Source organism: Ranitomeya variabilis, chromosome 7 (assembly GCF_051348905.1).
Source record: "Ranitomeya variabilis isolate aRanVar5 chromosome 7, aRanVar5.hap1, whole genome shotgun sequence".
NCBI classification, from domain to species: domain Eukaryota; kingdom Metazoa; phylum Chordata; class Amphibia; order Anura; family Dendrobatidae; genus Ranitomeya; species Ranitomeya variabilis.
This window is the reverse complement of record NC_135238.1, coordinates 87,936,876-87,959,519: the sequence shown is the minus strand read 5'-3', so window position 1 is coordinate 87,959,519 and position 22,644 is coordinate 87,936,876. Positions and strand designations below refer to the sequence as shown.

Genomic DNA, 22,644 nt, shown 5'->3' with positions numbered 1-22,644 from the left:
TGCAACCTTTTCCTGGTCAGTCCCCCAGTCCAACTGCACACGTGCCAGAAGGATGTCCGAGCACTGACCCCCCAGCTATCGAGATGGTCACTTGGCAGCCTGGTAAAGTGTTCTGGGGGACAATATGTGGGCTGATCAGAGTGATGGGAAACCCAGTGTCCCTAAGTCCCTAGGCCAGGATGTGCCAATGGACATTGGTGGGAGTAGGGTGGCCAACCCGCCATAGGGTGTGGACAGGGTATATCACTTCCTCCGCTGCTGGTGTATCTCGGAGGTAGCGTCCCTCAGGGCCCAATTGTCTCAGCAGACATTGACCAGCAGATGGGCTCTAGGCATGTGGCCTCGGCTGTGGAGACAATCTTTGGCCATGTGACCAAGGAAGTGCCATGGGTTGGGAAAATCATGGGCCCTATTTGTAAACCTTTGTTCTGCTGGGGCTTTTGCGGAGTAGCAGGATACTCCTGCTTGAGTGGCTGATGGCCACTCTAGTCCCTGGTTGAGTGGATACAACAAGAGGCACCGGTCAGTCTCACATGAAACAATATATCATGTCCCTTACCTTTCTGAACAAAGGAATAGTATGTTTGGCATAATTAAGAATAGGTCACACCCGCACAAGTGTCCAGATTGACACTGAGTCATTACATCCCTAAAGCCATTTTTCAACACCACTCATGCCAAATGTTGCTTGCGATACTGCACGCTGCTTGCGTGGCCAAAATATGGTAACATGACCTCCAGCATCTCTGAACTTGTCTTCCTTCAAGCTCATCTTGGACATCATTGGTTACAAATTGCAAAAGGAGCTCAACTATTAATAACCTGATATCCTGCCAAGGCTCATAGTCCATATTGAATAGATGGAAATGTTTTGAAATTTTTGTTTCTATTTTCTCTTAATCATTTACATATCATGATCATGTCTATCGATCCTGTGATTTCTATAACCCCACCACGTTTCTTTCTTGGTGTTGCACGCATAGTGATGAGATGTGTATATTGGCAAGGCTGCACACAACTGCTTAACAAAAAACACTAATTCTTAGTCCGTCCATTAGAGAAAACTAACAGAAGCACAAATTATTGTCTGGATCTGATGATTGCAATTTGCATGACAAAGAAGACTTTGAAAAATATTTCCCATTTCTTTTTAAATATTATTATTATTATTTATTGTTTATTGTTAAATAACAACTGTATTTAAAGTTCCTTCTTTTGCTTTAGGGTGCTGTCATTTATCTATTAATCTGCATTATTCTTGCTTATATTAGTCCTTTTTAGTGAGTTCATGTACTAATTTACCAGTGGGCACCAATATGCAATTTTAATGTTGAGGAGCGTAGGAGGCAGAAACATTTCATAACAGGCTGGTGTCATTAATCTTTTATTGTATATAATTATTGTATACATTACTTAAAGAGATACCACCACTTGGTGCTTTGTGGCGGGGCCATTCATTTATATACACCTTCCCTCCTGCTTGTTGTCCCTCCTTCCGCCTCTCTGATGCTGATACACCCAGCTTCAGAGGATAAATTCAGTATGGAAAAGAAGCCATGTGCACACGCGAGGCAAATATAGCGCTGGCATTGATGTTGATGCTTTTAATACAAGATATCTGTTTGTGTGTAATATAATACAGGGACTGTTAGGCAGGGTGTTTAGCTATGTAGACAACTGTTGGTGGTTCTGGGGACGGCGGACCTGACAGGTTCACTTTGACTGATTCTTGAAATAAAAACCTGTTTTCCCACCATAATATACCAACCCTATTGGCTATATTTCATCTTTATTATGGAAAATATGCAAACATGAATTGATCATGTTTGTAAAAAAGTACAAAAAAATTAACTTTTCTTGTTTTTCAGATGTGGCTTAAACCCTGTAAGAGATCAGAAATCCCGCTAAGACCAAGTTATCTTGCACCAGTTTACAAGACCAGTGAAAGGCGAGGGACATTATCCACTACTGGTCATTCAACCAATTTTGTGGTTGCAATGACCCTTCTCTCGGACAAGCCTCAGGAGCATTGGATCGGACGTGGAGTTGCATTGCTGTGCCAGCTTAACTCCTAAAATATAGAGTTTCAGTAACAATGTTACCTGTTGTAAATGTTGAAACATTAAAATGTGACCAAAACAAAATGATTTTGAAGACATTTTATTAGACATTTTTGTGCACATGAACACTGGAGCAGGAATTGTAACTATATAATTGGAAACATTGTGACATTTTCCACAACACAACCAGATTTGCAGAAGTAATCGCTTTAATCACAGACTATGAAGACAACACTTATTCACAATTAAATGTATTGACCGCGAGACTTAATTACACAGCGGGTGCAATGTAAGGTGCATTTTCCATCTTATGTCACACAGTGACAACATTGTATTACAGACAGCATTAATGGCCTCCACATAATTGATGAGTTTTTAACCTGAAGGAGATATTGTAGCATAAATTGCATAATCCACGTCTACTTATGATCAAAAGTAGTGTCTGAGTTCCCAGGTAAGTAAAGCAACAGTTGAAAATAGAGAAATGTAACCATGGCAACATAAATGACAAATCTATTCAAATTTGTAGGAAAAATATTGCATTTCTTTTCAAATCACTGGAAAGTGCAGCGACCAAGATCGGTGAAAAAAAGAGGACAAGAAATGGGCCCAGTGGTGCGCAATACCCATGCGTGCAAGCCAGGAAACATCAAGGACTCACTCACCTCCCGAATATTTATTAAAGACCTTGTGGAAGATTCTGAACTCTATAAAGTAACTAACAGACGAGCCGTCAGTATTATGTTACAAAATAACACTCAGGCTATGTTCACACGTTGCGTTTTTTGCTGTGTGTTTTTTATGCAAAGTATAAGCTGCGTTTTCCAGTACCAGCAAAAGCTATCAGCTTTCAGAAACCTCATGCACACATTGTTTTTATTCTGACTGAATTGGAAAAACTGCAGAGTTTTTGCAAACTGCGGCATGTCACTTCTTTCAGTGTTTCAGAGTTTTTTCACCCATAGAAACCAATGGGTAAGTGCAAAAACGCAGCAAAAAACGCAGGTACCAGGTTTTGCTGCGTTTTTGGTGTAAAAACCTAAGGAAGTTGCATTGTGGGTTTTTTGAGACACTAAATTGTATCAGCATGCAGAAGAGATAACAAAAATGCAAAAAAAAAAAAAAACGCATCAAAACTTGCTTTTTGTAAGCAGCTTCTTTACTGCCAAGAGAGCAGGTTTTGCCTGTGGGAAAAAAAATGCAACGTGTGAACATAGCCTGAAGTGTCAGTTGAGATTTAACAATGATAAGCATGAGACTATGCAGCTAGGAAGAAAAAATGCAAAGCGTGTATTGAAGAATAAAACACTGGTGGCTTCAGTTAAGTTTTTCAGTCAGCTCCCAGCACCAGGCAGCTGCTGCAAATGCATCAAAAAGCAGCATGGATGTACATGACAAGAACATAGCGCTACCACTTTACATATCTCGTGCGACTAAACATTTGAAATAAATTACACCATTTTGATTAACTGGCCAATACTCCAAATTACATACATTAACGCTTCCTACTCCATCTGTATCAAATGTGACATTGTCAGGATAAATTAGGCATAACTTTTTGAGCATGGTAGTATACTTCTCAATGTCCAATAAGAGCCGGAGATCAACATGCCAAATGTCACAAGAAAAAAGTTTTTTTTCTTGAACAAAATGACAATTTTTATGCATGTTAATTGGTATAATCCCTAATGTTAGATAAGGATGCACGGTGACCTAGGTGTCAAAAGTCACGTTAATTCACATTTTGCAAAATTGGGACCTTTTAGGCCTGTCAATAATTGCAACGTAAATGTATTTGTTCTTTGCCTGTTTTTAAGTCATCTAAAATATGCAAATTTTGTGTTTTTTATGTAGAAATGCATTCAGAAATATGTTGCACTTTACACCTAACAGGTTAACCACACCTCCATTTTCTTGTAATTTTTAAATTTTGTCGTGGGTAGTAAAAATGGTTTAATAAACAATTTCTTGCTATGACCTTCTGAGCCATGTATAGTAATCTAGCGATTGCTATTTTCAGCTTGTTATCCACAATTATCTCCTCTACATATCCCAACAAGCACACCACTGGTTCCCTTGGGATTACGCATCTGTAAGCCCCCTTTATCCGGCTGAGAACCACAAAAAGCAGTCAATCTCAGACACATCCAGAGCATGTGAAACAATCCGACATTATCATTCCTACATCTAGGGCATTCTGAGTCAGATCTCAATCTGGCTCTATACAAGACATCCGGACACCTATATACTCTATGTATGATATATAGCTGGGAAAGTCTATACGGCTCATTCAATGATAATTTTGGTATCCATTCTAGTACAGATTCCCACGTTTCATCCTCTAAGTGGCCTAACTCTCTTTCCCATTTAGCCCTCGCACCAATCAGATATCCTAGTGAGTGAGTATGGAGTAGATCTTTGAACAAGGAAGAGATAACTCCCCTCGTTGTCCCCACTCCACATACGTATTCCAATAATAGGTCACTTTGGATTTTAAGACAATCCCCCTTATTCTGAGCTACAAACGCATGTCGTACTTGTACATATTGATATCCCCCGGATGTCCTAATACCATACTCCGACTGCAGCTGGGAAAAGGATTTCAACTCCCGTTGCTCTAGAATCTGATATACGTATCGAATCCCCCTAGCTTGCCATTCTGATATACATCCCATTGCAAAAACTCTGGTAGATTATTATTAAACCACAGCGGAGAAAACCTGGCAAGACAGGTAACCCCACGAATTTGTTTAACTCTCTCCCATATTTTATATATCAGAAACAATGTTGTATACATTTTCCCAAGCGTCCCCAGGGAACCATCTTTTAAGCACTACCGCCGGACTTCTTTTCGTCACCCTCTCTATCAAGAGTTGTACCACATTGGTAGACGTCTCATGCTCCCAGCCCTTTAAATGCTGACATTGGGCCGCCAAAAAGTATATTTCGGTATAAGGACCCACTTCTAATTATTACAGCACGCTGAAACTGCACATGATTAATGAAATAAGTCTCTATAGGTTACATGCCAATTTGCAACTCAGAACAGATAACGGTCTTGAGTTTACAGGTGCTGAAGTGGTGTGAAGTTTGATAATGGACCCAGTGGAATACAGAGCAGTCATCAAGTTCCTTTTACTTGAAAGGCCGCAAACCAAAGGAGACGTTCGATGAGATGAAAGGTTTATGGTGAGGATTCCCCATCATATGATGTAGTCAAGAACTGGCATAGTCAATTCAAATGTGTTCGGGCTTCGTGAAAACAGCTCCAATTTCAGGGCGACCCCACTCTATTGATGAACACCCCATCTAGCAAGTGGAGGTCGCCATTTTGGAAAATCAACATGTAACCATTCGCCACCTAGCCCAAAATGTCAAGATTAGTGTGCGGTCAGTGGAAAAAAAAAAATCATCCAAGACCATCTTCACATGCATAAGGTATCTGCTCGCTGGGTTCCCCGGCTGCTCACACCTTTCTAGAAGCAGGAACAAGTCGAAGGCTCTATTGATGATGTGTCATGGAAACTAGGAGTTTTTCAACAGACTGATCACACAGAATGAAAGCTGGGTCCATCACTATGATCCTGAGACTAAAGTCCAGTCGATGCAATGGAAGTATCATGACTCATAGCCTCCAAAGAAGGCATGTGCCCAACCCTCGGCAGGCAAGGTCATGCTCACAGTATTTTGGGACCAGCACAGAGTAGTATTGATGGATTTCCTATCAAAGGGTACATGATCACTATGGGGGCATACTATGCTTCACTGCATCAGAAATTGTGGGAGGTCATGAAACCTAAGAGACCTGGCATGCTCACCAAAGGTGTCCGCCGTCTGCAAGACATCCCCCTTATTCACCCAACCTTGCACCACCGGACTTCCACCTCTTTCCAACAATGAAGTAATTTTTGAAGGGCAAGCATTTTCTAGATGATGAGACTGTTTTCTGAAGTCACAAAGTGGCTTTTGGAGCAACCTGTCGACTTTAAGCAACTGTAAACACCTCGCTTGTAATGAGATGGGAGAAGGGGTGTCCCTAGCTGGCACCTATGTAGAGAAGGACTAATAACTGCCAAGTTTCATTGATCTCAGTCCACAGGAAGTGGGTCAGGGGAAATCTTTAATGAACGCCCCTTGTAGCAACACATAATGGCAAGTATTTGTGAAGCGTAAAGGAAATGATACATGGTTTTCTAAATATTTTATAAATATATATCTGAAAATTTTGACATGGATTTTTATTTAGTTCCCAAGGCAATACTTTGTAGAACCACTGTTCACTTGCTGCAATAATAGCAGCGTTTTGGGGTCTGTCTCTAGCAACTTTACACATCTAGAGGCTGAAATTTTTACCCATTCTGTGTAGACTAGCTTCAGCTCAATCAGATTGGATGGAGGCGTCTGTGAACAGCAATTTAAAGGTACCGTCACATTAAGTGACGCTGCAGCGATATAGACAACGATGCCGATCGCTGCAGCGTCGCTGTTTCGTCGTTGTGTGGTCGCTGGAGAGCTGTCGCACAGACAGCTCTCCAGCGACCAACTATGCCGAAGTCCCCGGGTAACCAGGGTAAATGTAAAAAAAACAAACACTACATACTTACATTCCGATGTCTGTCGGGTTCCCCGGCGTCCGCTTCCCTGCACTGTGTAAGCGCCGGCCCTAAGGCCGGTTTCACACGTCAGTGGCTCCGGTACGTGAGGTGAGTTTCCTCACATACCGGAGACACTGACACACGTAGACCCATAAAAATCAATGCATCTGTTCAGATGTCATTGATTTTTTGCGGACCGTGTCTCCGTGTGCCAAACACGGAGACATGTCAGTGTTCATGGGAGCGCACGTATTACACGGACCCCTTAAAGTCAATGGGTCCGTGTAAAACACGGACCTCACACGGACGTTCTCCGTCTGGGGTCCGTGTGCGTGCAGGAGACAGCGCTACAGTAAGCGCTGTCCCCCCCACATGGTGCTGAAGCCGCGATTCATATGTTCCCTGCAGCAGCGTTTGCTGCAGAGAAAATATGAATAATAGTGTTTAAAATAAAGATCTATGTGTCCGCCGTCCCCCCCACCCCCTGTGCGCCCCCCCCCGCTGTTCAGAAAATACTCACCCACTCCTACGTTGGCTGTCACTCCTTCCTCTCTGCCCCGCGCCTTCTACTGTATGCGGTCACGTGGGGCCGCTCATTTACAATCATGAATAGTCGGCTCCGCCCCTATGGGAGGTGGAGCCGCCTATTCATGACTGTAAATGATCGGCCCCACGTGACCGCATACAGGAGATGGGGCCAGACCAGGAAGGAGCGACAGCCAACGTGGGAGCGGGTATTTTCTGAACAGCGCGGGGGGGGGGGGGGGGGGGGGGGGCGCACAGGAGGTGGGGGGGCGGCGGACACATAGATCTTTATTTTAAACACTATTATTCATATTTTCTCTGCAGCAAACGCTGCTGCAGGGAACATATGAATCGCGGCTTCAGCACGATGCAGGGTACTAGACGCGTCGGTACCACACGCTCCGTGTGGTACCCACTCGCCATATGGGCGGCACACGTGTGCCGCACGTATGGCCTACGTGAGTTCCCAGGCACACGGACACGGATAACTCCGGTACCGATTTATTCCGGTACCGGAATTATCTGGACGTGTGGGACAGCCCTAAAGCAGAGCGGTGACGTCACCGCTGTGCTCTGCTTTACGGCCGGCGCCGACACAGTGCAGGGAAGTGGACGCCGGGGGACGCGACAGACACCGGAATGTAAGTATGTAGTTTTTTTTTTTACATTTACAATGGTAACCAGGGTAAATATCGGGTTACTAAGCGTGGCCCTGCGCTTAGTAACCCGATGTTTACCCTGGTTACCAGTGAAGACATCGCTGAATCCGCGTCACACACGCCGACTCAGCGAGGTCAGCGAGTGATCCAGCGACGAAATAAGGTGCTGGCCTTCTAGTTCTGACCAACGATATCACAGCGGGATCCAGATCGCTGCTGCGTGTCAAACACAACGATATAGCTATCCAGGACGCTGCAACGTCACAGATCGCTATCGTTGTTAAGTTGTTCAGTGTGAAGGTACCTTAAGTCTTGCCAAATATGCCAAGGAGGGCATATCCAACCCCTCAGTGATGTCACGAGCAAAGGGTATAAGAGATTCAGACTCATTTTAGGAGGGGTCTTTGGCCAGGAAGACAGCTACGAGAGGCTGTACAACCTGCACTGATGCATTGGGATGTCTCTCCCTTACCCCACCTCATGGCTTACCATTGTCTGAGTGAACTGTAAATGCTTTTCATCTTTAATCCCTTTTATCTTGTAATCACTGTGTACATATTGTAATTGTCTCATTTTGTAATATCTTTTTATATACTTTTGTAAACACTGCCTAATCTTTTGGAGTAAAAGCTATATTTACTAGTTTCATTTTCCTTGCTCTAAAACGTACCCAAGTCCTCCGACCTAAGTCATTGCTACTAATTGGGTTAGCTACTGACCAGTTATTAATCTTAATAGGAGCTGGTGGCAGCGAAGCGTTCTGAGCTGGTTGGGCAAAGGTGGCAGTGACAAAAAGGGTTTTATAAGTGGATTGCCCACCTATGATCGGGAATAGCTATATCGCCCAAATTGCAGCATGCCCAATAGTCCATACATAGCAAGGCAGCCTTTCTGGCGACTAATTACCCTAGGTGCAGTTCCCTGACTGACCTGTGGTAAGGGGGGAGCCAGAGAGCTGCAAGTTTCAAACAGGGATATAAATAAATCCCTGATGAAGAACTGGGGGCAACCAAACACCCCTGGTTCATGACCATTAGAAAATCATGTATTATTTCCTTTACACATACTTTCTTGTTTGTGTTGGTATAGCACATAAGTGTATTTTTTGGGGGGATTTTAAGTTTGTGGGTGGAACAATTCACAAGATATGGATACTTTTTCAAGTCGCTATATTTTGCCAGAAACGCAATAAATGTCCTCCTGTACAGTTTGGCAGGCAACTAAATTAACAAGTGGGATGGCTAGAAAACAGTACCAAGAAAAGTGACCAAAATCAGGTTTATAATTTAGTTAAGTGAAAGGTGACCCAGTTTGTAAGTATAACTAAACACAGAGGTCGCCCTCATGATCAATTTATACCCAATACAACAATAACAAGGCATCATATACCTCTATAAGATGCTTTCCAAACTAAGTTTTTTTTTTTTTTGTAAGGCCAGGAAGCCTTAGGAACTCTGTATAAGGCTGCCGTCACACTAGCAGTATTTGGTCAGTATTTTACATCAGTATTTGTAAGCCAAAACCAGGAGTGGAACAATTAGAGGAAAGGTATAATAGAAACATATGCACCACTTCTGTATTTATCACCCACTCCTGGTTTTGGCTTGCAAATACTGATGTAAAATACTGACCAAATACTGCTAGTGTGACGGCAGCCTTAAGGTACCTTCACACTAAACGACTTTTCAACGATAACGATAGCGATCCGTGACGTTGCAGTGTCCTGGATAGCGATCTCGTTGTGTTTGACACGCAGCAGCGATCTGGATCTCGCTGTGATATCGCTGGTCAGAGCTAGAAGTCCAGAACTTTATTTGGTCGGCATGTATCGTCATGTTTGACAGCAAAAGCAACGATGTCAGCAATGTTTTACATGGAGCTAACGACCTGTGAGAACGATAAGTAAGTCACCGTTACGTCACAGGATCGCTCCTAAATCGTTGTGGAGCTGCTGTGTTTGACATCTCTACAGCGACCTAAACAGCGACGCTGCAGCGATCGGCTCGTTGTCTATATCAATGCAGCATCGCTGAGTGTGACGGTACCTTAAGGCTACTTTCACACTAGCGTCGGGAACAACCCGTCGCTGTGCGTCGGGCCGAGGTTCCCGACGCTAGCGTGGTCTCCGCCGCACAACGGGGGCAGCGGATGCATTTTTCCCACGCATCCGCTGCCCCATTGTGAGGTGCGGGGAAGTGCGGGGAGGTGGGGGCGGAGTTCCGGCCGCGCATGCGCGGTCGGAAAAAGCGGACCGTCGGGAGCAAAAAACGTTACATGTAACGTTTTTTTCTCCCGACGGTCCGCTACCACACGCCCAAGCGTCGCAAAACGGACGCGACGTTTGGCAATGTGTCGCAAATGCGTCGCTAATGTTAGTCTATGACGAAAAAACGTATCCAGCAAGAACTTTTGCTGGATGCGTATTTTCGGCAAAACGACGCATTTGCGACGTATTGCAGTTAACGCTAGTGTGAAAGTAGCCTTAGAGAGCAGCTGCTAAAAAGCCATTACAAAGCAGCAAACAGATATTTGAAGCTGCTGGTGCCTCTGGAGTCCCTCGAACCTCAAGGTATTGGATCCTTCAAAGGCTTGCTTTGGTTCATAAATCTACTATTCGGCCACCCCTAAACAGTGTTCACAAGCAGAAACGGTTGCAGTGGGCCCAGACATACATAAATACTAATTTTCATACAGTCTTGTTTACTGATGAGTGTCAAGCAACCCTGGATGGTCCAGATGGATGGAGTAGTGGATGGTTGGTGGATGGCCACCATGTCCCAGCAAGGCTGCGACGTCAGCAAGTAGGTGGAGGAGTCATGTTTTGCGCCGGAATCATGGGGAAACAGCTGGTAGGGCCCTTTAAGGTTCCTGAAGGTGTAAAAATGACCTCTGCTAAGTATATAGAGTTTCTGACTGACAACTTTCTTCAATGGTATAAAAAGCAGAAACGTCTTCAGGAGCAAAACCATCTTCATGCATGACAATGCACCATCTCACGCTGCAAAGAATATCTCTGTCATTGGCTGCTATGGGCATAAAAGGAGATAAACTCATGGTGTGACCACTGTCTTCCCCTGACCTCAACCCTATAGAGAACCTTTGGAGTATCATCAAGCAAAAGATCTATGAGGGTGGGAGGCAGTTCACATCAAAACAGCAGCTCTGGGAGGCTATTCTGACTTCATACAAAGAAATACAAGCAGAAACTCTCCAAAAACTCACAAGTTCAATGGATGCAAGAACTGCGAAGGTGATATCAAAGAAGGGTTCCTATGGTAACATGTAACTTGGCCTGTTGGGATGTTTTGGAGTTAAATAGCTTTTTTGTTCAGTGAATGTGACCTCCTAATGCTGCAAATTCCACAAATGAGCATTTTCAGTTCTTTAAAACATATCAAATGTTTAGAAATTCTACTGTGCCTAATAATTTGGAACAGTGCATTTTGAGTTTTTATTCATTTTGGAGATTATACTGTTCTCATTGGGAGGTTTCTTCAATAAAATTCGATGTATACTCTAACAGGTGATGACTTATTAGACTGACTGTCATTTGCACCGACCATTTAGGAAAATCCGAGAAAAATGTCATTTTCATAATAATTTGGAACATAGTGTAAGCCCTCACATGGCCAAATTGACGGAAAAATAAAAAAGTTATGGCTCTGGGAAGGAGGGGAGCGAAAAACGAACACGGAAAAACTGAAAATCCCAAGGTCATGAAGGGGTTAAACGGGGTAGACCAGCAGTGTTTGAGAAAATTTTGGCAGGATGGTTGAATGTTCCGGGCTTACCGTCTGTAAGTTTATTCTCGTGATACCATGTTTATATCACCCTGAAAGTGATTTAGTTGTACTCCATGACTGGTGCTTTGGGATATGTGCCTTATCTATGTCTGTATTTTTCTTGTGATATATTTTATCATTGAAGTGGGTTGGGTAGGGGGGGGAGCGGTTGGGAATGGGGGAAAAGATTGTGGGGTAGTTTGGTGAAAAATCTGTTATGTTCTGAAAACTTTAATAAAAAAAATATCTGATTCAGATTCATTTAGTTCATTTCCGTCAGGTAGTTTAAAGCCCATTATACTCCCAATTTTATTTTTTTTTGCTAATCAAAGGATTGAGGAGAAGTTTGACACCACAAGCCACTAGACCAAATGTAACAAATTCTTCAATTAGAATTGCTTTTTTTCTTAGAAGCCAATAATTTGACAATACCAATAAAGCATGAAGGGTTTTTCATGTTTAACCCCTTCATGACCTTGGGATTTTCCGCTTTTCCGTGTTCGTTTTTCACTCCCCTCCTTCCCAGAGCCATAACTTTTTTATTTTTCCGTAAATTTGGCCATGTGAGGGCTTATTTTTTGCGGGACGAGTTGTACTTTTGAGCGACATCATTGGTTTTAGCATGTCGTGTACTAGAAAACGGGAAACAAATTCCAAGTGCGGTGAAATTGCAAAAAAAAGTGCAATCCCACACTTATTTGTTTGGCTTTTTTGCTAGGTTCACTAAATGCTAAAACTGACCTGCCATTATGATTCTCCAGGTCATTACGAGTTCATAGACACCTAACATGACTAGGTTCTTTTTTATCTAAGTGGTGAAAAAAAATTCCAAACTTTGCTAAAAAATAAATAAAAATTATTGCACCATTTTCCGATATCGGTAGCGTTTCCATTTTTCATGATCTGGGGGTCAGTTGAGGGCTTATTTTTTGCGTGCCTAGCTGGCGTTTTTAATTATACCATTTCGGTGCAGATACGTTCTTTTGATCGCCCGGTATTGCATTTTAATGCAATGTCGCGGCGACCAAAAAAAACGTAATTCTGGCGTTTCGATTTTTTTTTCTCGCTACGCTGTTTAGCGATCAGGTTAATGCTTTTTTTTATTGATTGATTGGGCGATTCTGAACGCGGCGATACCAAATATGTGTAGATTTGATTTTTTTTATTGATTTATTTTGAATGGGGCGAAAGGGGGGTGATTGTGATTTAAACTTTTATATTTTTTTTTTTTCATATTTTTTTTTTTTTAACTTTTGCCATGCTTCAATAGCCTCCATAGGAGGCTAGAAGCAGGCACAACCCGATCGGCTCTGCTACATAGCAGCGATCTGATGTTCGCTGCTATGTAGCAGAAAATCAGGTGTGCTGTGAGCACCGACCACAGGGTGGCGCTCACAGCTACCGTGCATCAGTAACCATAGAGGTCTCAAGGACCTCTATGGTTACAATGGAGAAGCATCGCCGACCTCCGATCATGTGACGGGTGTCGGCGATGCGCTTATTTCCGGCTGCCCGGCCGGAAGCGGTAGTTAAATGCCGCTGTCTGCGTTTGACAGCGGCATTTAACTAGTTAATAGGCGCGGGCAGATCGCGATTCTGCCCGCGCCTATTACGGGCACATGTCAGCTGTTCAAAACAGCTGACATGTCCCGGCTTTGATGCGGGCTCACCGCCGGAGCCCGCATCAAAGCGGGGCTTCTGACCTCGGATGGGATAGTACGACCGAGGTCAGAAAGAGGTTAATACAACTTAGAAAATGTTATACAAATTATTCTGGAGTGTAGAAAGTAAACATCATGAATTTTCAGCCTTACAGTAGAGACTTAATAGACGAGCACAGTGAAACAAACAAAGTACATGTTCTGATACAGACTACAAGAAAAAAATTAATAGAATCAAACTGGTGTGTTCTAACCTAAATGCATTAGTGAAGAGCATTCTCGTTCATCTATGAAAGCACAAAATAAACTAGAAACCTAAAGAAGAATGCTAGGGGCCTGTTCACAGTGAGGGTCTGAAATCCAAGAGAATATGCACAAGAGCTAGAAATAGAAATCTACAACGCTTGCAGCATTAGAATAACCTTTCATGTGCTCACATTAGACAAAGCTGTAGACCCCACTCATCAAATCAAAGCAGCTGAACGCCTCTCCACCTATCTAAAAAGAAATACCAGTAGAATTACCCGCAGCATTCATTTAAACCAATTTTCCACATTAGTAAACTTAAATAGCTGTTCCAGTACCAGTATCCATAATACGAGAGGCCAATCTTCAGGCTCTAGAAGCAGTTTCTTTGATGCCTGTTCTATATTGTAGGCAGTGGGGGATGAAACGTGAACATATAAGTACTCTTTGCTCTTCAGAAGTCTCCATGACAAAGGTAGAATTCAATAATGAAAGGCATTGCTTTTATAGGAACATAGCAGAGGTCACCCACACCCCAGTAAAGACTATCCAAGCCGCTCGAACAGCATAAAGAACAGCACACAATCCTGCAGAATCTAGGATTAGAATTGGCCTTTTTCTTTTCTTGGCCTGTGAATCCTCTTAATATTGACTAATGATGGGACTTCACACCAATCACTGAACAGAATAGGTTATGTTAATGGAAAACAATAGAAGGCAACACAAAGTATTCAGTGAAGGTCTGTAAGACCGGTTTATTGAAAACTTGGCACTAAAAAAATAGATAAAAAAAAAAACTACAAAATGAGTTCGGTCATGTCATATCAAATCATTTATCAGGAGCATTTCACCAATACCAGCACTTGATATGTTGTACCTGTTCATCTACATTCACATGCAACAGGTTTACTGCAAAAATTTCAGCAAGTGAAAAATGAGTTGCGCACATTGGCCAGTTTCTGTACATGGATTTCTGCAAACATTCCAGAGGAATTGGACAGTTGCTGAAATTTCAGCAACAAATCCACTACATAAATCTTTGAAGAGTTTCTGGGTGCAGCCCTACATATACTCCAAATGATCGAGCACCAGAAGAGACATGGCAAGTCCTATGTAAACTACAAGTGATAGGCGGTCCATCAGTTTTTTAAATGAAAGCTTGATCATGTCCCACCACTCCAGCTTTATGCACAGCTTAACAGATGTAGAAAAAGAAGTAGTTTATCAGCTGATGGAAAGCAAAAAGGAACAAAAAAGTTAGTCATATAAAAGTATAAAGGTTTAGCAACCAGTGAGATTCAAGTCATATCATGATCATTTTCCAGATTCTTTAAGCACATTTTAAACCTCGGTTCTGTTCACATCTGTTACATGCGTAGTTCAGCGTTTCCTTTTCATCATACATTCCGATATACTTTAACTTCTGATCTGGTCTGTTGTTTTTTTCTGAGAGGTCGCTGGGATCTGTCTGGATAGTGTCTGTTATACAACTGATCTTGTAGCATCCTGTGGCTTCTCTTCAAAAAAGTTGCCATAACCTTAGGCTCCGTTGCTCTATCAATAATTCCAGTTGTGGATGCTACATCGTGGCTTGCTTAATCAACAGCTTTATCAAGAAAGCCAGTAAGCAACCACGCTTCCGCAGTGCTCTCCATGAGGTTTTTGCAGCAGTTTTGCCAGGTGGACATTTACTCATTCTATTCTGCATTGTTGACTCCTCACAAGTTGGTCCAGATGTTCACGTTATTCAATACGATTCACATCTGTAGGTTTCTGGACACAACATTTATTACCATACACAAATTATAAAGTGTCAGTCCCAAGTCCCTCATAAAACATGTTCAGCTTTGCTAAATGCTTTGGTTGTTCAGTTAGTGTCAGATCTCTGGCTCCACTAATCTCTGCACAAACCAGGACAATACATTTCCTCACACAGCAGAAAGTGTTTCTGGCCCGTTGAGTGGATTTACCAACATCCCCATCAATGTTTGAAAAGGTACGTTACCTGGCTGCTGCGGCCAGGTGACTGAACATATGCTAACACCAATGTCGCATGTTCCAGGACAGGGAATGATAGTGTCCCATTTTCCAGTCACCTGACCACTGAGGCATCTGATTGGCAGCAGTAGTCATGGGACCTCATTGCAAGTTTCTTTGATAACCACTACACCCCATTCCAGGTCTAGGGGTCAGATGACTGAAGAATAGGATGTGAACGCTGTCCCGGAGAGACCACGACAGCGACAATTGCTCCTTTTATTGTGTTATCACATGGCGTTATAATTTGTTTGCTTCTAAAAACAACTTGTAAGACTTTAGTTTAACATTCGGCAGTACTTTAAACCCCTGTACTAGTATACCACCAGATTACACAGGTTTATCAAAACTTGGGGGAGTCTTGCAGCATGAGCATGGCAGGAGACCATGCATGATGTGAACAACATACCGACAAACAGTAGCAGGAAAAATACACTCTTTAGAATTTTCTTTTTAAGTAATGTAATTCGTACATCTTTTAAAATGAAATGATAAAATTCGACATTAGCAAGTCTCTTCTATACTATAGAGCATGGAAACATTAATGGCTAAATGCACCGGGCTGGTCCTGCAGTCCTGTGTGCTGGCATACAGGCACAACTGACATGGAAGCTGGGGTCTCCGTGTGGTGCCATTACGTAGCACATTACAAACATTACTTGCAAACATTTATTTTATTTCACTTGAAACTATTTCCAGCATGAAGAAAATGATTCGGCTCCTGCTAAATCACAAGATGAAGCTGAAGAACTGGTAGGTTGTAAACATGGAACACTATGTACTCGTCAAGTAAATGGTTTCCAGAGATCGCCCGATGTGAACAGAATACTTTGTATGGTTTTAGTACCACTAGGACTTGGAATGCAAGCAAACTGGAAAAGTCACTGGACGACAATCCACCTTAGCTCCAAATGAAAGTGATGAAACACGGCATTTTTTTTTGAAGACGCAGAACCAGTGAAAACGTCATTATGTGTGTGTGAACAGACAGTACATTTACCAACAGTGTAAGAAGCAGCTAGTTCAAGTTTCACAGAACACGAATCACAGTGATGATTTCTTCATGAGTAGTGATGATAAAGCACTTTACAATGCATTTTTGGAATTTCTTTTACAGCATTTGCTTGCATCATTTATTACATAGAAAGCGGGTGAACAAAAACAGACTTTACACCTGGACCACAGAGTACCATTAGAAGTGCAAGTCAATCACTATTTTATCTTCAAATAGGGCAATGACCAGCATTATGGCAAAACCAAGAAGAAGTCCTAAATTCTGCAGGATGAATTGTCCTACCGGACAGTAGCCATGTTCTTCATTCTCACCATCCCCATGTAGCATTTCTGGGAGCTACGAATTAAACGGATAACAATGTCAATTTCAATCATGAATGGAAAAAAATATGAGGAATTTCAGCATTTTCATTGGCTTTATCTATTTCTTCAAAATTAACATCCATTTTATGCATTTTTAGGAGATCCTCAAGTCTTAGAATATCAAAATAGCTAATAGTATAGATAAAAGGGTCACCCTGTAAATGCTCATCATTAATCCACAAGACAGGTGGATAAAGGTAGGTGTGCTGGTACCCTCTAGTGATGAGCGAATATACACGTTACTCGAGATTTCCGGAGCACGCTCGGGTGTCCTCCGAGTATTTTTTAGTGCTCGGAGGTTTAGTTTTCCTCACCTGAGCTGGATGATTTACAGCTATTAGCCTGATTGATTCCATGTAGGGATTCCCTAGCAACCAGGCAACCCCCCATGTACTCAGCCTGGCTAACAGATGTAAATCATCCAGCTGTGGCGATGAAAACTAAATCTGAGCACTTACAAATACTCGGAGGTCACCCGAGCATGCTCGGGAAATCTCAAGTAACGAGTATATTCGCTCATCACTAGTACCCTCTCCAGTCCAGAGATACACTGCTCCAATCACAGAGGTGACCACAGCAATTGTACATTTATCATCTACCCACACTCGGCAGAGGAAAAACACAAACAAATCTGTGCAGCTTTTAAAAAGGGACAGTCTAATGATATTAAATGGCTTTAATAAGAACGAAAATATCCAAGTTTGCAATTCAGTCGCTTTTTCTATCTGCTGTCCTTCACCTGCAATAAGAGCTTTTATCGTACATAGTGTGAAGCTTGTTTCCACCACACGTGCCTGCCTAGACCCTGTGAGAGTGCTCAGTAGTTACATTCTGAGCCCCAATGGGGACAGTGCCGATAATGTTTGTAAAGTGCTGTGGAATTAATGGCGCTATATAAATGAGTAAACTAGATAAATGGAATTTAATTTCCTTTCATCCCATTGATTCTATACAGCAGTTAGATGCTCACATCCCTCCCCTCTTGGCTCCTGACAAGCTGCTGTTATAAATCTTTTAAAAATCAGGTCTCCTAATAACAGCTTGCATTGTCTGAAACCGTGTGTTTGTTCAAATGCCCCATTATCTCTATGTGAAAACAAAATGACAGCAGTATAGATGCCAAACAAATCAATATCAGCACATAGAAGCATTGCCAGATACAGAGAATTTTGAAGCCATCAAGCTCATAAAGCCAGGCCAACCTTTGATGCCTCATTTACTAAAAAAAAGTCTGGTGGGGTCCCATAGTTTTGACCTTTATTATTTTTTTGTCTATCCCCACTTTAGCTTATTTTTCGGATTATAAAAAGCACTTTTGGGAAATGGGGGTGTGTCTTATAATGCACATACACCTAGCTGATACCGTTGCTGCAGGCTGCTATGAGGGGGTGTCAGACAGTGCTGCTGCGGGGGGCACTGCTGACAAAAAGTAAAAGGCCAGAGCCCCCTGCAGTTCCATGGTTTCTTGTGCGGTGGACTCCGGGAAAATGGCCACCGGGGGGCAGTGCATGCGCAGATGGAGATCTCGGCACCACGATCTCAGGATATGAGATCTCGGTGCCGGACAACCCCGTAGCACCGCCGAGTATTCTCGCAGCACCGCCAGACAACTGCAGCAGTGCAAAACACATCGGAACACTCCCTCATCCCAGCCTGCAGCATCAACCCACCCCTGCAGCAGTGAGCCTGCTTCACCGCAGCCACCACCCCAGGTAAACAATAAGACGCAAAGATTATAAGAAGCTCCACCATTTTATTACAATTTTTTTTCCCAATTTTTCTCCTCAAAATTTGGGGTGCATTTTATAATCCGAAGCGTTTTATAATCCGAAAAATATGGTACTTAAAATGCTTTCTTCGGACCCACTTACCAGCACACAGACCAGTGTAGGCTACCAATAAGCGTGATTGCACATGAGAGTTCCTCTCCTGAGAATTAAGAGTGCATCACATATCTTAAAGGGAACCTGTAACCCCCCCCCCAGGAGTTTGTAACTAAAAGACCCACCCTGAGCTGCACTAATGCTGCATTCTGACAAGGTGGCTCTTTTAGTTCAGGTCCCTGGCACTGCTGCAATAATCGCTTTTGAACTTTGTCCCTCATACGCCTTACAGCCGTCACACTCATGGCCTCTGCGTGCCGGGCGCTGCCACCTCTTCCTTCCTTAAGAGTCCCGGGCGCCTGCCCTGTAAGTTTGAAGGGGAGCGCAACTGCGCTTATTTTTTTTAAATAACAGTGCAGGCGCCGGGGATGCTAGTGAAGGAAGAGGAGGCGGCGCCCGGAGGCCATGAGTGACGGCCGTGAGGTGTCTGGATTAGGAGGGAAAGACCTGCCCCCCCCTGGTGATTTCACGGTATGAGGGACAAATTTCAAAAACGATTATCGCAGCAGTGCCAGGGACCCGAACTAAAAGTGCCACCTTGTCAGAATGCAGCATTAGGGCTGCACAAGGTGGCTCTTAGATACAAATGCCTGGGGGGGGGGTTTACAGGTTCCCTTTAAGGAACTTGGATAAAGTTTATACAATTTCACTGCCACACACACACTTAAAGGTAATTATTGTCCCTTACCATATCAACAAGTGCCACGTATAGAAACATGCCAGCTGTAACAGCAAAAATCCACGAAGTAATATTATCTGCATACTGTCCAACTGCTGTTCCTATCAACATGCCTACGTAGGCCATCATTGCAGACAGGAGATTGTACACAATTGCTTGATTTACAGTCATCCCGGCTTTCAGAAGCACGGCAAAGTCCCCTGTAAAAGATCAGAAGTACATTACAGGTCACTTATCTTCAATAATAATTGATATGAGGACAAAGGGCAAAGATTTTAACATTTCATTTCCAGTAAAAGACACAAGATGTCTCATGAAACAAGAGTCAATTTACCCAATTCATGAGGAAGCTCGTGGCAGAAAACTGCTACCGATGTGCTAAGGCCACCTGTCACGCCAGTACTGAAGGCAGCACCTAAAAACAAAAATATTGGAAATGATGAAGGCAAAAAGAACTAAATGAAGATGCAAAGCTCTACTGCATAAATCTGAAAGGAATTTCCCAAGTACAAGTCCTTATTACTTGGAAACCTCTTTTAGGTTCACACCGTAAACAAGTCAGCAACTAATTTGAAGCCACACAGTTCTGTAACCTCAGAGGGTCGGAGCTGCTGCCATGTTCATTGTACTGGTGATGGGACTCTTACCACAGAAAGAAGTGCGCCAGCAAACCGTTCTACACAGCTAGGCGCTTCATTTTTTGTGGTATTGACACACAGGTTACCTCTTTACCATCATCACATTATGCACTAGTGAATAGTCCTTCCAACGCTCTTGAAATATATTTTAAATACCAACAATATAAAAAAAAAAAAAAAAAGCTCTTACCTATGGCTAGGCCATCACTAAAATTATGCATGCCATCTCCCATTATTACCATCCAAGCTATACTGGCAATCCCAGTGTCCTTCAGTTCTTTTCCTGAGTGGCAATGGCCATGAGAATGGTGGGAGTGTTTACTGTGACTGTGTTTCTTTGGCTTCTCCGCTGTTCTGTGATTATCAAACTGTCCATCATCCCCACTGTGATCATCACCACAAGAGCCATCCTTCACATGTGGCATGGGGTCTTCAACCGCAACAAAGACCTTCACAGGCGACTGCTGGGGACTGTCCACATAGGTCATTTCGGTCTCATTGAGTTGCTGGGCTTCAGCTGCCGCCGGGTCTTCAGTGACTGAAAGAAATTACATCAGGTTTAACCAGTCCATGACTGGCTCATTTCCTTAACACCCCCCATATTGAGGACCATGAACACTTTCAGGTTTTACCCATTAGTGACAGGCAAATTTTGAAATCTGACCATAGTCACTTTATGTGGTAATAACTCTTCAACGTATCTCAGTGATTTTGAGACGGTTTTTCGTAGCACATTATACTTTATGATAATGATAAATTTAGATTGATTTTTTTTTATAAATACGGTAAACACAACATATCAGAAACTTGACAAAACTGCAAAAAAAAAAAAAAATAGCAATTTTCAAACTTTGAATGACTATCCCTTTGATCCAGATAGTCATACCATAGAAAAGCCTTAATAAATAATATTTCCCACATGTCTGCTTTACATTAGCACCATTTGTAAAATGTTATTTTAGTTTGTTAGCATTTTAGAAGGTTTAAAGATGTAATTGTAATTTTTCAATTTTACAAGGAAATTTACAAAATAATTTTTTTTTAGGGACCTAGCCAGGATTGAAGTGCCTTTGGGTGTCCTATATATTTGACACCCCCACAAGTGATATTTTAAAAACAGCACCCCCTGACATATTGAAAACTGCATTAATAAACTACCTGAAAGCAAAGTGACATGACAGGAATGAAAAATTATATTTTTACCACCTAAATGCCGCTAACTTCTGAACAGGCCGTTATAGCCGGGAGACTAAGGGTACTGTCACACAGTGGCACTTTGGTCGCTACGACGGTACGATCCGTGACGTTCCAGCGATATCCATACGATATCGCTGTGTCTGACACGCAGCAGCGATCGTGGACCCTGCTGAGAATCGTACGTCGTAGCAGATCGTTTGAAACTTTATTTCGTCGCTGGATCTCCCGCTGTCATCGCTGGATCGTTGTGTGTGACAGCGATCCAGCGATGCGTTCGCTTGTAACCAGGGTAAACATCGGGTTACTAAGCGCAGGGCCGCGCTTAGTAACCCGATGTTTACCGTGGTTACCAGCGTAAAAGTAAAAAAAAAAAAAAACAGTACATACATTCCGGTGTCCTTCAGGTCCCTTGCCGTCTGCTTCCTGCTCTGACTGACTGCCGGCCGGAAAGTAAGAGCAGATCACAGCGGTGACGTCACCGCTGTGCTCTGCTTTCACTTTACGGCGGCACTCAGTCAGAGCGGGAAGCGCAGACGGCAAGGGACCTGAAGGACACCGGAATGTGAGTATGTACGGTTTGTTTTTTTTTAACTTTTACGCTGGTAACCACGGTAAACATCGGGTTACTAAGCGCGGCCCTGCGCTTAGTAACCCGATGTTTACCCTGGTTACCCGGGACCTCGGCATCGTTGGTCACTGGAGAGCGGTCTGTGTGACAGCTCCCCAGCGACCACACAACGACTTTCCAACGATCACGGCCAGGTCGTATCGCTGGTCGTGATCGTTGGAAAGTTGCAGAGTGTGACAGTACCCTAAGGCCGCTATTTGCTCGTGAACTGCCATGACAAACAACAGGACCACACAATCATGGTCTCAGGGTGCCGACGGGGATAAATAGGAAGCCTCCACACTCTTAACCATTTATATGATGTAGTCACTATTGACAGCAGTATCTTAGGGGGTTTAACAGATATGGACGGTGCCATCAACGATCGTGGCTGATGCAGCAAGTTGTCAGCTATAGTGTACAGCCGACAGCTGCTGGGTTGTCACCTGTATGGGGATGCTATTCTCTGATATCTCAGGTCAGTAAAAAAAAAAAAAGTAGTATTGGCGGTCATTAAGAGGTTAACCATGCATGTTTTTAACAGCTCTACAAAAAAAAAAATAATTTCTCGATCAGATATTAAAATAACTGTTGCCTCTTTCGCAATAAGTGGAGTTTTTGTATGTAATTTTTTTTTTCCAATAGATGAAAATCTAAAGGAAAAAAAGAAGTGAAGACATGTTTAGTTTTTCTTCTAT

At 42.9% G+C, this 22,644-nt stretch overlaps 2 protein-coding genes across 3 annotated transcripts in view; one reads left to right on the top strand and one right to left on the bottom strand.

The window, feature by feature from the left end:
• DNAH7 (dynein axonemal heavy chain 7) overlaps positions 1–2,149 on the top strand; it is a 564,416-nt gene extending 562,267 nt beyond the window's left edge. For both annotated transcript variants that reach the window (XM_077275383.1, XM_077275384.1), the window contains exon 64: positions 1,869–2,149. In XM_077275383.1, coding sequence (XP_077131498.1) covers positions 1,869–2,075 — 207 coding nt within the window. In that variant the 3' untranslated portion in view covers positions 2,076–2,149. The remainder of the gene's footprint in view (positions 1–1,868) is intronic.
• A 12,109-nt stretch (positions 2,150–14,258) lies between these two features.
• SLC39A10 (solute carrier family 39 member 10) overlaps positions 14,259–22,644 on the bottom strand; it is a 55,294-nt gene continuing 46,908 nt past the window's right edge. The window contains exons 7-10 of the mRNA XM_077275382.1: positions 20,333–20,680; positions 19,839–19,919; positions 19,514–19,704; positions 14,259–16,916 (exon numbers count right to left, since the gene is read on the bottom strand). Of these exons, the coding sequence (XP_077131497.1) occupies positions 16,758–16,916; positions 19,514–19,704; positions 19,839–19,919; positions 20,333–20,680 (779 nt within the window). The 3' untranslated portion in view covers positions 14,259–16,757. The remainder of the gene's footprint in view (positions 16,917–19,513; positions 19,705–19,838; positions 19,920–20,332; positions 20,681–22,644) is intronic.